Genomic DNA, 17,767 nt, shown 5'->3' with positions numbered 1-17,767 from the left:
ATGTGGAACAGATAAGCCACCATGAATCAATATCATTTTATTAATGATGGTTCAATAAGTCTGTCAAAAGTTATTTACACTAAGTCAGTCCTCGTTTCTAGTTGGCTCGTAAAGCCAATTAGATGAGTTCATTTACAACATTATTAACTTATCACAAGGTTACATGACTAATGGTGCTTCAAAGCTATATGTTTTAATGGCACTTGGCAGAAAATGATGGGCATGCATCTGTTTGAGTTTTCTTGCCATATTGAGTTTTCGAGGTTTAAAGAGCTCGATCTCAAAATACTACCACTACAATGAACGAAGATAGCAAACAAGTTAAGAGAACAAAGACCAAACATATAATTAAAATGATTTACATACATTATCTATGCTTGGACTTTGTTAGTGAAGAGGTAGGATACCAAAACCACCCAAGCGCCAAAAGCGCACCTTTAGGCGTTGGATTATATTCTGTCAAGCGCCAAACATTCTATGACAACTCAGGAAATGTAGCGCCAAAGATCTTCATAGGTATGGTGCAAAAAAGAAGTATTTTAATGAAAGGGACGGCCAGCCAATAAAGGAATGAAAACACATAGCTAACAGTACTATATAGTACAGGCATCACCATCAGTCAACTATTTTACCCACCACCCTATAAGACGCATGTGGGAACTCTCTGATTGGTGGGATTTCTGTCATGGCAAACGATCCATAGCTTCTCTCCTCTAATCCGGCTATAAATATCACTCAAATCTCAAGGATAAAGGGATCCGAACTTTAAGGTGAGAGCACTCACTATTGCTCTGCAATAACAGATATTCATTATTCATTCAATCTTTTATACTGATTTTCACGCCGAAGGGTGGTTACGAGAAGAACCCCCCCCCCCCTCCTTCTCGTAACGAGCTCACAGCGTTCTGTTTTGTAGGTGCTTACACTCAGATTAACCGGATTACCGTGGGAAGTACCTGACCTCAACCTAAGGACCAAGTAAGTAGACCAAAGGTTAAATCGGTGTTCCTTCAGCTAGGTAAAATGTTCATGATGTCGAAAAGCCAATAAAAGTCAAAAATACTGTAAATACATAACTTATGATTTAAAGAATTTGTACCATATATACAGTAGAAACTTTATAAAATAATACACTTGGGACCACCAAAATTTATTAATTAATCGATAAATTAATAATTATTAATTTATATATTAATTAATATTTTATTAATTTATAGTAGAATACTTAGTTTACAAAAACCTTTCAAGCTTCCATTTAATTATTGTATACAATGCATGTATATCAAATGAACGGCCCAATTTGAAAGAAACCTTCAATCTCCCACCTTATTATGCTTTTTTTGTTCAATGTATCACTTTATAGACATTAAAAATATTTATAATATAAATACAAGATCAAAATATGTTAACACAAACAAATCATACACACAACATGGCTTCCCATCTTAAAGGTGTGAAAAGAAACAACAACGACAAACGAGATTCGAAGAGCATTATGCAAGCACAACAAGGATAATCCAAGTCTCACTCAAAAGCAATTGCAAGAATGGGTTCATAGTAACTATGGTTTGCAGGTGAGTTAAGCGACAATATCGAATACAGTTAAGCGGTCTTTAGAGCATCTCTCACTTGCTCTCGAAAGAGGCGATGTTAAGCGAGACAAACCGGCAAAATTTCCTGACCTAGGAAAATTAGAGACGAGATTCAAAGGGAAATTGATTTCAACAAAAAACAAAAGACAATTGAGTCATTTTTCAAGAAACATTCATAAATCATTCATGTAATATGCTATATATAAGGAATTATTAATTTATATTTTATATGGGGTCTAAAGAAATTATCAAAAATGTATTATCTTATAATTTTAGCGAATTATTAATTTAGCATCCTATCCCTGAGTCAGGACCGACAAAAAATATTATCTTAGAGAGTTTATTAAATAATCGAGTATTAATTTATCGAGTTTCTACTGTAGTTAATAAGAATGAACAATATTGTTGCATAGTGATGTATTAGAGATCTCATATGTGTACATTGCATCATGATTATGTAGCCGGATATTTATTGTAGTTCTCGTACCTAAATATTATATTCCGATTATTTGTAGTTTTCGTACCGACTCACCATTAAATTACATGACAAGTTATTTATTTTAGTCTATAAATAAAAATATATATCTATTTTAAAACTTCACATAAAACATTTAATACTTATAATATGCAATATTTAATTGTTCAAAATTTCATGACATGTGGTTACTTGCTAAGCTTTCCATAAGTACGTAATAAAAGACATGAGATTCGGTACCGTGCATTTGGACACCGGCCTGATTCTTAAATTAGCATGAATGAAGTCATATGATGTTTAAATCCGACCGTTAATTGGAAGGACAAGTTTGCCGGTAAATTGAAATATCCTAATATCAAGCCCCTTTTTAATCGTGCTTAATTGTATTAATGGTTACGAGTCATTTACATATGCTAGACAAAATTTAATTATTATCATCGATATGTGGTTTACGGGTTTGATATACGAGAACATAACATTTATTACGAAACGATTTTGGTTTAGTATTGGGCTCAAAATAATTGAATATGTTTGGTATGGTCATGCATAAGGAGAAGGAACTATTGAAGTAAATGTTATTGACTTCATAGAAAAACTAGACAGTGTTTTGTTTGGCGTTATGGATGCTCTAATATTAATTCAAACATGTTAATGTTATTATTATTATTATTATTATTATTATTATTATTATAGGTTTGCAATTTATGGCACGCTGTTACAAATGTATCAAAACCCATATTAAAACTCAATCTCTTACAATTTGATTTACATATTCTATTATTCAGTCTCTCTTTGTTTCATTTTGTCTGATTTTGTCTTATTCATATGTTTTGTGTAGGATTCAGCTGTTTGGGGTTGTTCCAGTTTGGACTTAGGAGGGATGGGGCTAAACCCGGAGCGTATGTTTATAAGGCCAGAGGGATAAAGAGTTCATTATTTCTTCATATGTTACACACATAAAAGTTTACTCATTCTGCTCGTCTTTTTCTTTTTTCTTAGGGTTTCTTTATTGTTTAAATTCATTTTTTATTACTTTTTTACAATTTCTTGTAACATAATGATATTTTTGTAGTTTCAAACTTTCTATTTGATATAATACTTATATTTTATATTTTATGTTTTTTCTTTTGAGTGGCCAAACTTTTATTCAATTCAAAGGGGAGTTAGCAAGTAACTAACCTCCACAAAGTTAATACACCAATTTAACAATTTCACCAGTTTGGATCACACTTAGGGACAATATTAATCAAAATGATAAACTACACCAATCACACCTAGGGACAATATTAATCAAAATGATAAACTACACCAATCTCCCATTCAAGCCTCCCCATTTTCCCTCCGTTATTTGCCCATAAATACAAGAATCATTTGATGTCTTCTTTTAGCTTACTTATTGATACTCTTGGTTTATAGTATAAGGTATCATCTCAATAAACGCCAACATGCCTTGGGAATAATTGATCGGATTGCTTTCTTCTTTCCGTCTCGAGCCCTTCATGGATGGCTCGTGGGACAGCGAAAACAAGTTAGGGTTTTAGGCCACACTTAATTATGGCCTCCAAATCCATAAAAAAAAACATTATATATAAATATATCATAATGGGTAAAGTAAACTCAAAGTAATGTATTGATATTGTTTGGTTGTTACTAAAGTAGAGGTTATGAGTTCAAAACTTTTTATAATCAAATTTTTTTTCTTAACAATTGTCATTAAATGGCCCCAAAATCTTGTTTCGATTGAGGCCTCCACATTCGTTGAACCGGCCCTAGAGCCTTTATTTGAATGTTCCTTAAAGAAGATCTCTAACCGTGGAAACATGAGATCAAGACATGTTCCACCTAGACTTATATTTTATGTAATTTAATCATAATAATCTTAAATATATAAACGAAATTTCTCTACATTTTCTCAAACCACCAGACTATTTTATTTGTAAATGAAAGCTTTTCTTGTTTTGACCCGAATTCACATGCATGGGTCTCACCAACCAGATAGCCTTAAACGGATTATAAGATCTCATTCAATTAAAAGCTAATATAACTAAATATTTGAAATGCAAATCATATAAAATACGGATATACTACAAATTAATATCCGATGTTTAGAAAAAAAGATATTATAGTCTCACCAAACCCAAATAGTTTTAAATCGGGTTATAACATCTCATTTATTTGTGAAACCCTTTTATCATCAAATCCTAAGTAAATTATTGATTTCCTTACAATAAATAAAATTAAAATCCAAAAAATATATATATAAACTAGTTTTTATCCCTCATATTTTGGGGGTTGTTTTACGTTACGTTTATAATATTTATATATGTTTTAGGATTTTAATTTTATTTATTGTAAGTTAATAATATATGGGTTTGGTGAGACCTATGACCCGCTTTTTTTTCTATATAGTTGTTTCTTAATTATAAATAATATTTTTTTTCAAAAAAAATCAGATATTAATTTTTAGTATATTCCTATTTTATAGGATTTCATATTAAATATTTGATGAGATTAATTTTTAATATAATGAGATGTTATGTTAAAGAAATATCTGGATTTAGTAAGACCCATACATGTGAATTCAAATTAAATGTATGAGAATACTTTATTTACAAATAAAAAAATTTGGTGAGAATTTAGGCAAATTTCTTTTATATATATTTAAGATAAGATTATGATATAGAATATTCTACGTCTAAGTTGTGCCGTGTCACAAAGGAACGTGTGATTAAGTTTGAAGAAGAGGTCAAATTTCTTAACGTCCACTCTACCCATCGATCGTTCTTTTATGTAAACCAACTCACTCAAAATATTTGTATCCATTAATTATCACTTGCACACAAACAAACATAATTTAATACAATGACGACTGATTCCGCTACACAAATCATCCACCGGTGGAGTTCTACTCTCCACCAGAACCTCTTCATATTCGACGACCGCCGCGAAGAAATCGACTCGTATTTACTCGCCGTAGACGAAATCCAACTATCAATATCCTCTACCGACTCCGAAGCTACCATGCGGATCGCCGTGTCTCGGCTAACCGACGAGTTTCGCAATATTTTAAAAGTCAACTCCAAACTCATCTCAAAACCCTAACACTTACACGGATACAACAACAATGACGGACAGTGCTTCCGGTAATAATAATAATTACTTAATATACGAAGATGATTACGTAAACCGTAATACACTAACCGCGGACGCGGTTAACGATCTCCAAGCCATCGCCATGAGGATAAATTCAGCTGGATTTATTCACGAGTGTTTGAAGACGTACGTTAGCGAACGTAAGTCCGTTATTCGTGCCGCTTTGTGTAGTTTGAATATAGAGAAGATGAGCAAAACCAGCTGCAGGAGACTCGAGTGGGGAGTATTGGATCCGAAAATAAAAATGTGGATTAAAGGAATAAAGATTTGTTACAGATATTATTTTGTAACCGAGAAGCGGTTGTGTGAGGAGATATTTCACGGCCTTGGAGACGAAACGGTTGGTTCGTGTTTAATGGATGCGGTAACGGATTGTAATGTCCAGCTTTTGGACACTGCGGAAGCGTTAACTTGCATTCGTCCTGCATCTGAAAGGTTGTTTGGGATATTAGACGTGCACGATACGTTATCTGATCTTATACCGGTAGTTGATAATCTGTATGCTTCAGAGTCGTCGGATTTTGTTAAAACGAAAGTTGTAGATCAGATTTTACCGAAACTTGCTGATAAGGCGAATGAAATTTTGCTAATGTTTCAAAGTTCTTTGGTTAATGAGCAATCTCCGGTGGTTTGTGGTGAACCGGTTCATCGGCTGTCGAAGTATGTGATGCGTTATGTTTATGAGTTATGCGATCATAAGCAGACGTCGATGAGATTGAGATTGTCTCTACCTGATGTTTCGTCCGGGGATGCTGCTGGAGGTTTATTACTTCATGTGGTTTGGATTATAACGAGCTTGGTGTCGAATTTAGAGGTTAAATCAAAGCTATGTAACGAGCAAGCTGCTAGTCGGTTCTTTGAAATGAACAACTTCCATTACATTATTCAGAAGATCCAAGCGCGCCCAGAGTTGATAGAAATCGTAGCGGATGACAGTTTTAACACGTTGCTTGACAAATTTGAATGTGCGAGATCCGACTACCTGAAGTTAACTTTCGATGTGGCTTTGAAGAGTTTGAGAGACGAGGGATTGAATAAGATTAAGATAATATCTTTTCGGGTTGCAAAATTGGCAGATAGATTGAAGAGGTTCAACAGTGAGTTTGAGAGGCTGGAAAAGGATCTTGGGAAAGTGGCTATCCCGGATTTTGGACTCGTGTTGGAGCTTCGTAAATTGATTGTCGAAATGGTGTCGACTGCTTATAGTTCTTTTCTTGTTCATGTAAAGAAGATGCATCGGTTGGAGGCATATGTGAAGTACTCGGTTGAAGATATTGAGTCTACCATCCAAGGTTTCTATGATTGCAAATGACCACCATTGTTTCATCACCAAAGAGGTACATTTCTTTCATTTGTTTTCAAATCTACGGAAGCCTAAATGAGCGTCTTTAAGTTCTCTCAAAATCGCCCCACTACACATAGCACTACACATAGCCTAAATGAGTGTCTCTAAGTTCTTTCGTTGTAGCAAACAGGCATTCCATGTCTCCAGGTTACTTGCATTTCAACGTTAATAGCGTGTCATGGACGAGAAGAATCGCCCATAAATATTACATTTTCAACCACAAAGTTGTGTTGTGCCGGCGATGTCCATTTCTTACCTTATTGTTTGTAATGTAACTTTGATGGTATATAAATAACTCCTAACCAATGAGCTTATAGATGCTAATCACTTTATGATACATGGGTGTTTATAACCCGTTACAATTGATTGAACTATCTAAACCGAAATAAATCGACTGGCATCATCAATCATTACAACCAACCAGACATTCATATTTCTAAATTCAGCCATCCCAACTTTAACAAGCAATTTACACGATTACAAAAACCCAGACTTTATATCATTTACATGCCTACGACCGCTATGTCCATCATATTTCACTGCTTTTAAAACCGGGCTCACCTGGGATTGCATCTCTGCAAGCTCTCTCACTCTTAACAGAATTGGTGCAGGTAACGGGATTGACGAGTGCTTCTTCGAATTTTGAACCTGCTTCAAGAATATAATTATATGACAAACCAACATTGGGCACTGCAAACATAAAGACTCGTCTCATATGGCACCAGTTAATTAAAGACTAATCAGTTACGGCTTGTGCATTATATAGAGTACCCAAAAAGTGAAAAGGCAATAAGTTAAATTTAGTCAAGAGATCACCTTTGAAAAAGGATCTTAGTCCATTCCTTTTGTATACTTTGGACTCGAAACACAACCATGTAGTTTATTTCAAATAAATCTATATGAATGTTTTTTTTTTGGTATTTCACGCCTGCAAAGCAATTAATACAGCACCGAATACCGATGGTACTCCAGTAAGGTACCATATTCAGATTTGTAAAAGGAAGCGCAATTATTACTCCTACCGTATAGCTTTAGTATGTATGAATGAAACAAAAACAAAAGCAGGCCAATTAAAGCCAACTGAAGGCAGTAAGATGTAGGTTCGATAGGTTTGCTAATGGGTTTGAAATGGTTTATTTTAAGTGCGGGTAGAAACGGGTGGCATGGGGTTCGATTGATCTGTTAACACTTTTTCTGCCAAATTTTAATTGTTATAAATGATTACTATAATCATAAATACAAAACAATATTATTACAATAGTTTAAACATTTGAATAAAATTGATATAGACTTGAGAGTTTTATGCAGTAAAAAAGACTTTGTGCGACTTTCGACCCATTTGACATGTTCGACCCATTCCTTAATTAATTCTTTTTTTGATTCCTTTGACAAAAATCATACACCCTAAATTGGCCCACTCATAAGTAAATGGGTCAAAATACCCAAGACATGAAAGCATATGAAAGACGGTTACTTACCCCTTTTTCAGCAGGTAGCTGTGCAAAACTAGCTCTCAGAAGATTCCTCCACTTGTCCTGCAAAATTTAATAGTTGGCCAGTGCAAAGAAAATGGTCATCTTGTTCATCTCAAAGAATATGTATAAATTTATGATGCAGCATTAGAAGTGGCAAAATGAGCCAAAAAGATTCAAGTCAAAACTGGCCGGATTAGGTTGCCTTAGATACAATTTGTCTAAAAATTTGAATCTTCTATCAAAACATTGTGTTGGTTAAATTATTTTTAAAAATATCAATATTTTGAATATAATGAGACTTTATGCATTAAAGGATACACATCAGACAACTTTCGACTTGTTTTCTTTTGTGCCAATATTTTTATTTACCTTACCACCTCTAAACAAACATAAACGATGAGCATAACTACAACATACCTTGAGATCAACAGATGTCCGATGTGAACAATTTGCAAAAGCAATCCTCTTTATCTTAGACCACCTGCCAGCACCATGCCTAGAAACACCTTCAACTAACTTGACAACTTCACTAAGAGTCCATGGTCTATGATGTTTCCTCCTCATCCCCCCTTTTGCAGTTGGCACAGTCAATATATTTTCATTTGAATCAATGTCTGCATACAAATCCACATGTCCTTCATCTGAATTATTGTTCAGGTCTGCTGATTGCTCCGAGTACTGTTCATTTTCTCCATGTTCCTTAATAAGCTGCACAGATTGAAGATAACAGTCACAACGTGATAAGGGTACTAAAAATCATAAATAACACTGGATGGAGATTCTATATATCTTATCACATATATGATATCAGTATATGATAAAAAAACGATAATAAATAATAAAATAAATATAAATGCTTACAAGCTTCTGAGGCCATCCAGTAGTCGGTGTAGCTTTGAGTTCTTGGTTCTCTATATCATTATCTGACTGAGGATCACGAGCCTTCTTTACCAGTCTTGCTGCCCTTCCCATTCCATAGGGTTGAAATTTCTACAATTAAATGAACAAATTAAGCAAGCAAAAAAAAAAGTCAAATCTAAGTCTGACTACAAACAAGCATTAAATCATCATGCACAATTATTTAGTAATTCAACATTACCATAAGAGCCATGAAGTTTTCTCTTGGGCGGCCTCTTCGGATCCTAGAAACATACGGGATTTCAACCCCAGAACCTCCAAGAGAATCCTGACGAGTAACAAGTGGTCTCCTAACGGGCTGGATATTATGAATGGACCTGACCCGAGTTCGTGGCCCATTTCCAGAACTTCTAACAGAAGAAACCGGTCTTCCACTAAATTCCCGTGTATCGGATTCTGAAACTTCTTCAATATACCGCCTTGTGGGCTTCCTAACTCTTTTATTTCCCTGATTATCAACTTCAAAAGCAATATGACGCTTGCGTGCATCACTTTTCACACTCTTTCTGCTGCCACTGAAATGATACTCCATAGTTTGAGTTTGAACAACCGGAGTTTTATTATCACGACTAGTATTTCGTCCTTTAAGTCCAGTGAAAGAACCCTTGTGACGGTTCTCATCTTTATTATTATCATGCTCTATTTTTTCTTTCTTTTTCACTTTGTGATTTTTGATATCAAAAGTGGTAACAGAAGCGTCACAAGAACTAGACAAACCCATGGATATCCTTCTTTTGAGCCACTGTTTGTCCTTAACAGAAGTTTCCCTACCAAATGTAGCCTTAAAAGTTGTCTGAAGTTCTTTAACTGAAAGATTGTCTAAACTTATCTCCCCTTTCAGCTTAGAGAAATCAGGTTTCCAACTGTCAGATACGGTTGAAGATGACGGTTCACTCTCGGCTGATCCTGGCACATTGTCTGGTTCTCCGTATTGGTCAACAGGGGTTGACTCTGATTGAGTAGCCTCCTGCAGTTCAATATGAATGCAGAATAAGCACCTCAACTATCGGTAAATAAGTGAAAATAAGCTTACGTGATGTTCAAAACAACACGATACCTCAAATTGGGGATTCAGTTTCCCTAGGTCAACTGTTGTGTCAACTACTACTGCATCTGATTTTTCTCCTTGACTTGAAGGGTCCTCGAATTTCAAGATGTCTGTGATGATTTTTTTTTAATTTTTTTTATCATATAGAAGAAGTATAAGCATGAAGGTAGAACCAAAGGTAAACAGAAAATGAAAACACATTAGGTAAAGAAACCAGTAGATTGACCTTCAAGAAAATCCTGATCAAAAGTGTCATCATTTGAAGTGCAGACTGCAGTATGACTGTTGTCCAGAACATACTGAAGTGAATTCTTGTGATCAATCAAGTCTTCAGCTTTCATCACTTCATCATCAGTTGCAGGTATGTATATCCCATCACCGACAACCTGTTGAGTAAACAACACATCAAATAAACCACCACTGGCGTTCACTGTGATAAGAAGACATACAATATACAATTGGCAACATCCTGGAGAAGAAATCAGCAAAGGCATATGAGAGTGATTGGTGTTTGGTAATAATGAATTATTGATGATTATGTTAATATTATACTATCATGTAACATTATGAGGGACGGAAATGGCAAATAACGTATTCTAAAGTTAACAAATCCAATGGGTAAAAACCGAAATGTCATTTAGAACTCCCAATAATGCTTAAAAGAGTTTGTATAGGAGGTCTATGATATCTTTTTGTGTGAGATGAAACTTGAAAGAAAAGTGAAATATGAAATGGAAGTTAAAAGTACTGAAAAAATGCATAACTTATATAGAGATACGCGTGCCCAAAAATCTCAACTATCTTGCCTTCTGGTTTAAAAAATGAAAATAATAAAATACATCCTTGCATCAGATATCTAGGGTATCTTTATGTAGACTTTACAAGTAATTGCCTTCTTGTATTTATATTTTTACCATGTTACTCTTTCATCACTTCTTTCGTTATTGGTAGCCTTTTACTTTTATATCTTTTAGATCTGTTTATTCGTCTGTTGTGTGTTTTGGAGCCGAGGGTCTCTCTAGAAGCAACTTCTCTATCCTCAGGGATAGAGTCAACCTTTTACAGGAAAATAACAACATATCTGGTTTAAAGCCAGCAATTTCGATAGTAGCACTATAGCTCTAGTAAGTGCTATGCTTAAGTGATTTTATTTTATCTTCTCTTAGTGTCATGACGACAGGCAGAAAGCTCTTTGTATATTTAAAGGCCCCAATTCTTTATTAAAACTTTGAGATACAATCAAAGATTATAACACTCATCATGATTCATGCATGATATGCCACTTATTAGACAGATGAGTAGAACCATACTACAAAGATCCAGTGCATTATTATTTGCTTAATCTTCTTATGTCTTATATAAAACCATAAGTCCATAATCATTTCAGCTCAAACTGTAAAATGATTAAATTTTACTCAAAACTTCTTTAAGTGACTTGTTAAAGAAACTTCTAAACACAAGTCTAAACCTCAAACTCGCTGGCTCGTAGCATTACTAGATTATCAAAACTAGCACCCTAGCAATGAGCATAAACCAGGTGAGACCCGCAAGACCCGAACCGACCAGACCCACTATATTACAATAGATTCTGTTCCTGGGTCAGTAAGACCCGTTTGCACCTATACGGGTGAGCATAAACCCGGTAAGACCTACACAACTCGAACCGATCAGACCCATTCATTGACCACTAACCAGGTCAGGTTCGGGTACTCGGGTAAGACCCGTTTGCTCCAATAGGGGTGAGCATAAACCGTGTAAGACCCACAAGACCAGACCCATTCATTTACCACTAACCAGGTCAGGGTCGGGTACCGGGGTATTGCAGGTAAGACCCCTTTGTTCACTCCTAGCAATGAGCATAAATCGGTAAGACCTGAACCGACCAGACCCATTATATTACAATAGATTCGGTTCCCAGGTCAGTAAGACCCGCAAAACCTGAACCAATCAGACCCATTCATTTACCACTAACCGGGTCAGGGTCGGGTACCCGGGTAAGACCCGTTTGTTCACCCCTAATCAAAACCTTATTCTTTTCAGCTCAATTCAATATTAATGTAAAAAGGTCAACTGTTTTACACAATCTTCAATTAAATATTACATTTTACAGAATTAAATATTCAATTCACGCTGCAATTAACAAACTGAAACACAAATTACCCGGGCAAGCTTATACACAACTGGATCAGCAATCCGATTACGTTCACCTGCTACCACTGTTTCCATGTAATAACATTCCACCTCAAATTCAAACCTAAAGCAATCAAAACCCATCAAATTACGCTTCACATTGCATCCAATTTCAGTACCCAAAACCTAATCAATTCAATTCAATTCAATTCAATTACCTGTTCCAATTGGTACCAATTTTGATTGATTCGTGAGGTGATTCAAGCACAATTGTGATTTGGGATTGAAGGGTATTTGTGGAATTTGATTATTAGAAAAAGAAATTGATTTGATATTGATTTCAGTTTCGGACGTGAAAGTGGTTTATAAATTGGGTTGTCATATAATGTGGGATGGTGTCCGTATGTATGTATAGCTAGTATAGTGTAATACTGAACTGGGTGTGAATTGACGTAATTGTCCTCTCGTTGTCTCACCTATTAAAGATGTTTCAAGTACATGCTAAAATTTTAGAGAGCATGATGGATGTCTATGGTATAGAGAACATGATTGAGGATTTTAATTTTTGTAAGTTTATGAAAAATATTGATGCGTGTATAATTGAACGTATGCTTTTTATTAATCGGAGCTTAGCTTTATTGTTTTAGTCATTTTCTTGTATGAATTTAATAGATAGGTAAGTCATTTATTTACTTACTTATGGTTTCCGGACGAAAACGGGGCACAAAAGACAAAAACAAGTGTTTTCGTGCTATAACTAGGTTTTTGCAAGAAATCAGCTTCATGATCAGACACGCTCTCGTGTCTCAAGCTCCAATTGAAGACAAAGTTGAATCGACCCCGCACTTAGTTGACTTGGACAGTGTCACCCTCGAGACTTCCCCATGCCGCTTGTACGATTTCAACTCTAAAATTGTTCAGTATAAGACAAATGCAAAAAAGTCAACGGCACGGGGTCGTGCCTCATCTCTGGATCAACCTATAATTTGTGCTTCCATTTCGGTCCATCTTTAACATCCAAATTCTCACACTATTCACAAGCATGAAGCATTCACCATACCATTTCCTGTCCTTACATTGTATTTTGGTTTGTCTTAGGATTCAAGATTGTAAGAAATTCTATTTATAACAATTCATTCTTGGTTGTAACAATAGTTCTTCCATCATTTGGGAAAGATGGACCCTTAATGACTTTTTGATTTCTTAATTTTGGACTTCCCATTTGGTGCGTGTTAATGACTTAAAGTGAACTATTTTTATGTTGAAATTAAATTTAACCCAACCATTACTTTATGTTTGTTGACTTAAGCATTCGTGTCTTTACGTCTTTATAAATTCACGTTAACTACTTGGGAGGGAGTTAGAAGTATGGTTTGGGTTGAGTTCTTACCTGACGCATAGAGGGCTTTGTTTAACGCATTATGTTTGGGTCGGGTTTAGATTAAAGTGAGTTATTTTCACGTGGAGGCTGCTGCAAAATATGATCCATTTAATATCAAATCTTTATGTCTGAAGATATTGGATTCAATCAACAGATTGTAAGTTATGTTCCTTCAGACAAAATATTTAAGTGGTTATTTCACACTTTATGAAACTATTTTGTTACAGTTGAGACTAACCAACTTGACATTTAAGTGGTAAAGTATCTCCAAAATAGCCCTTTTAACTTCTATTACCTATCTTTTTAACCCAAAAAAAAGGAGGGGGGGGAGGGGGGGGGGTCATATATGTATCCCAGAAGGCCATATTTGAGTTAAGGACTTAAGGGTAATAAAGTTATTGGGCTTGTAATAAAATAGGCCTGCAAGGGGAAGTACACAGAGGAAATCTAATATTTCAATTTCTTAAACTCTTACAACATCCTTTTTATAGGGAATTTGGTAAACCAAATATTATTCAGAATTCAATATTGATAAACTTTGATTGAAAATAACTGCACAAATAAACATGTGAATTAATAAATTTAGAGGTTCGCAACAAAAACGGAATAAAATAAAATTGCTAAACTTGAAGAAAAACCGTCAATACCAAAATCGACGCTCCATACGATGGAATTAGGCTCTTAAGGTTAGGACTAACTGCCTATGGCTGTTTGTGACTACATCCGGATCGTTAAGACCTTTTCTGGTGGTCCCATAACTCAAAGCAGATCAAAAGTTATGCTCATTCTAAGTCGGGTCATTTTCTAGCTCACCGCTTTAAATACAAATTCACATACTCTTGAATCAACTCCATGTTATTTCCTTTGATTTTAATACCTCACCTAATATATGATTTTGGTTCTATTGAAGCCAATGACCCAAGATTCAATTGATTCTTTATTATTATTATTATTATTTTAAATCATTCAGAGATGTTTGTGCTATTATGTGTCCCAGTGTATGCTAATTTCCAGAATCCAACTTTAATTTTGGCCTACTCATGTAATGTTTGTTTGAAACTGGTTTAATATTTTTAATAACATGATATGCATACCATTATTTAACTTTATTACACCATATATAATTTCTAGAAATATACAAAGTTAAAAGTAAAAGTTTCCTAAAGGAACACACAACCAGTACCTTCAAGGTACCTGTTAACCCAATCCAAAGTTAAAAGGATCTTCATTTGAGAAATCAAAAAACTCATCGACATTGAACTTGACCATTGAACATTCAACTCCATGTTCGTTTATGGCGGTAACAACCTCTTTTTTCATCTCCGCGTCACCTATCTCTACCGCGCTCCTCCCACTTGATTTTGCGCAATCTCTTGTTGAATAGCTACAGGTTTGTTTTTCCATCATTTCCTTTTTTTTTGCTTAAATGAGAATTCCAATAGTTCTTGATCTCATTATCCGTTCGACCCGGTAGTCTTCCAGCAATTAGTGACCACCTAATCATCATTTTTAGTAGACAAGAACAATTAACCAAAAATAACAAACAAACAAACATACTACAATCTCACTCATAGCATAGCCATCGAAGGTCTTGGGAGGATGCGATGGGGACATTACATCTATCCCCGAAAATTAAGAGGCTGCTCTTGCTAAGGCCCCAACTTCAAAAACAATTTTTTTATATAGTTTAGTAATTGATGAGATAAAATGAAGCTAAGAGAATCAAAGCAAATAATCATAAAAAAAGTACTAATAATGATAGTTGTGAACTACTCTAACATCTAGTGATAAGTAGACAATAGCTAACCAAGTACAAGATTCATGAATTTTTTACCAAAGTAGTGTTGGTGAAAAAAATATTTACTGTTTTAGTGTTTCATGAAAACTATTTATCAAACTAGTGTTTTGCATTTATTTTATATTCATCTTTATTTTTAAATTATTTTATTGGAGCCTTTTAATTTTTTTTTATTTAGTTAATCGATTATTTATTTTTTATAACATAATGCTTATGTATATTTTTATCCATCAATCCAGTATCTTCTTTTTTTTTTCTTTTCTTTCTTTTTTTTTGTATTTTCACTAATTGTTATAATTCTTTTCCTCTTATTTTATTTTTTATCTACTATTGTAGAATAAAAAATAATAAATCATCTAAATAAATTCAAAATGAAATAAGAAACATAAAAAGGTAACCAATATTAAAACTTAACCTGCTACGAGCCACGAATCTCAATATCAAATATAAAGAAAAATATGAAATTCAAAGAACACAAAAAAAGGGCAAAAATGCTAAATGAAGTTGAGTCGCTACCGATCTCTACAACAATAAACAAATTTTAAAAAAATGTGTAAAATAAACTGAATATGCTACACTGAACATATTTAAAACGAAAAGAATCCAGAACATCGGTACCAGTTAGGTTCGTTACCGTACTGGAACTTAACCCAAAAATAAATTCGTAAATGAACATATTTAAAACAAAAAAATAACATAATTTGGTAAAACATAGACGTTGCGGTGATTATTCGACGTGGATTTGATCGGTATCAGTTAGGTTCGTCAAAGTCTCGAAACTAAACCTAAAAAATAAAATTCGTAAAATGAATATATTTAAATAAAAACAAAAAATAAATACATTTGAAAACAATTGAAAAAAGAAATAAAAAGAATAGCAACGAGATAAAAAAAAGATAAGAAAAGTTTTGTTGATAAAATATAAAAAAAAGGTTAACTAATATAAAAATAATAAAAAAGAAACTCTAATATGATGATTTAATAATAAAAGGTGAATAGAAAATAAAGGAAAACACTAGTTTGGTAAATAGATTTTATAAAACACCAAAATGGTAAATACTTTTTCCACCAACACCAGTTTGGTAAAAAATTCTAAGATTCATAAATTGTCTAAAATTTTAATTTGATCGGGTTTGCTATTCAAAAGGGGGTTACGATGCAGTTTGTTGCCCGCTTACCTGCCACTTTATTCAATTATTGTATTTTTTCTTTCTTTCTTTTTCTTTTTTTTTTTTTTTTTTGAGTTTAGCAATGAAAATTTAAGTGTTATTAAAAAAATAATGATCAAACCTGTTTCCTAAAAGTTTATGAAGCCTAATAATCAAGTCCTCTTCTTGATCAGATACATTGCCTCTCTTGATATTGGGTCTCAAATAGTTTAGCCATCTTAGCCTACAACTCTTGCCACACCTTTGCAAACCTGCAAACCATACGCGGTTTACTTGTTAATCACAGGTGTTCATGTGCTTAAGTTTCGTATTTGTACCTGCTTTAGCTGCAACAACGGTCCACCTTTTAGGACCGTGTATCTCGATAGCTTCGGCTAGCTTTTCATCTTCTTCTGCTGTCCATGCTCCCCTACTATTTACTTTACTTTTGGATTTGTTTGTCTTTGAATCCATTGATTGTATGTGTTTCTTGGTGAGCAAGTGACATAGGTATCATTTATATGCAATACGTGAATGATTGCATATGTTTTGTCTGCTTGCTGATTACACACATATGGTGATATGGGCAAGTTAAATATAGAACCAGTTTTAAGTAGAGAACTATGGAACCGCATGAACACTTGTACGTGGTGCTAGCGAATATAATATGAGAGAGAAAACAAGGTTGTTATGCAAGAAAATAACCGTCTTATGTACTGTTATACCAAAAAAAGATGTATAGACTAATGAGACTAGCAATAGATAGACGTGTCTATCCGTTCTCAACTAAAAACTGATACATAGGTATTAAAGCATGAAAAAGGTAAATAACAAATAATCATTTTTATAAGAAATCACTAACAACTTATTCATTTTTAATAAACAACCTCAGACACCCTTTTATTGCTGTTGCTGTCACCTCTTGGAAGCATCTATATTTGAAGGACAATTTGTAACAATGCTCATCTTACTATTGTTACCACTAGCAAGTATTTGGTGATAAGACATTTGGTTTTCTCATTAAAGTGCAAACAAGAGTATGACACCAAATTGTTAGGTTGAAATTATGTTTTATTTATAGATTAGGTGAAATGATGGTGATGATGATAAGATTAATCACAAGTTTTATTAGTGCCCGAGTGCGTTGGCTCACTTTTCTCTCTTAAATAGTATTACATACGGCAATAATATTTAAAACTAATATGCTTGACTCATAACATTTGCATATGGGTTCATTTGGGTAGACAACGTGTTAGTTGGGATTTACTCAAGCTGAACAACGAGCCTAAATAGATCACTTTTTT

The 17,767-nt window shown here is 34.1% G+C and overlaps 1 protein-coding gene and 2 pseudogenes across 3 annotated transcripts; 1 reads left to right on the top strand and 2 right to left on the bottom strand.

Annotated features, from left to right (window-relative positions):
• Positions 1 to 4,929: 4,929 nt before the first annotated feature.
• Positions 4,930 to 7,256, top strand: LOC143535360 (exocyst complex component EXO70B1-like; annotated as a pseudogene). The gene is made up of 2 exons (XR_013135700.1): positions 4,930 to 6,557; positions 7,177 to 7,256. The product of XR_013135700.1 is annotated as an exocyst complex component EXO70B1-like (transcript).
• LOC143535359 (uncharacterized) lies at positions 6,971 to 12,252 on the bottom strand. Its single transcript, XM_077029639.1, has 8 exons — positions 12,167 to 12,252; positions 10,233 to 10,392; positions 10,016 to 10,116; positions 9,140 to 9,925; positions 8,902 to 9,030; positions 8,458 to 8,739; positions 8,044 to 8,100; positions 6,971 to 7,213 (listed from the first exon to the last, which is right to left on the bottom strand). Exons 1-8 carry the CDS (start codon positions 12,230 to 12,232, stop codon positions 7,043 to 7,045), a joined length of 1,752 nt encoding a protein of 583 aa, XP_076885754.1. The 5' UTR covers positions 12,233 to 12,252; the 3' UTR covers positions 6,971 to 7,042.
• A 2,425-nt stretch (positions 12,253 to 14,677) lies between these two features.
• Positions 14,678 to 17,024, bottom strand: LOC143535382 (transcription factor MYB114 pseudogene; annotated as a pseudogene). The gene is made up of 3 exons (XR_013135707.1): positions 16,802 to 17,024; positions 16,606 to 16,735; positions 14,678 to 15,013 (listed from the first exon to the last, which is right to left on the bottom strand). The product of XR_013135707.1 is annotated as a transcription factor MYB114 pseudogene (transcript).
• Positions 17,025 to 17,767: the final 743 nt, after the last annotated feature.

This window comes from Bidens hawaiensis, unplaced genomic scaffold (genome assembly GCF_021521415.1).
Source record: "Bidens hawaiensis isolate Kalapana, Puna unplaced genomic scaffold, B.hawaiensis_p1.1 tig00010467_1, whole genome shotgun sequence".
Classification (NCBI taxonomy): Eukaryota; Viridiplantae; Streptophyta; class Magnoliopsida; order Asterales; family Asteraceae; genus Bidens; species Bidens hawaiensis.
Note: the sequence above shows the minus strand (reverse complement) of the source record. Positions and strands in the feature narration are given on the sequence as shown.

Coding starts and splice junctions, on each gene's coding strand:
- LOC143535359 (XM_077029639.1), bottom strand. CDS start 12,232: ATGGAAACAGTGGTAGCAGGTGAACGTAATCGGATTGCTGATCCAGTT. Junction 9,926..10,015: donor AACTGAATCCCCAATTTGAG/GTATCGTGTTGT, acceptor ATTGAACTGCAG/GAGGCTACTCAATCAGAGTC. Junction 8,740..8,901: donor CTGGATGGCCTCAGAAGCTT/GTAAGCATTTAT, acceptor CAGCTTATTAAG/GAACATGGAGAAAATGAACA.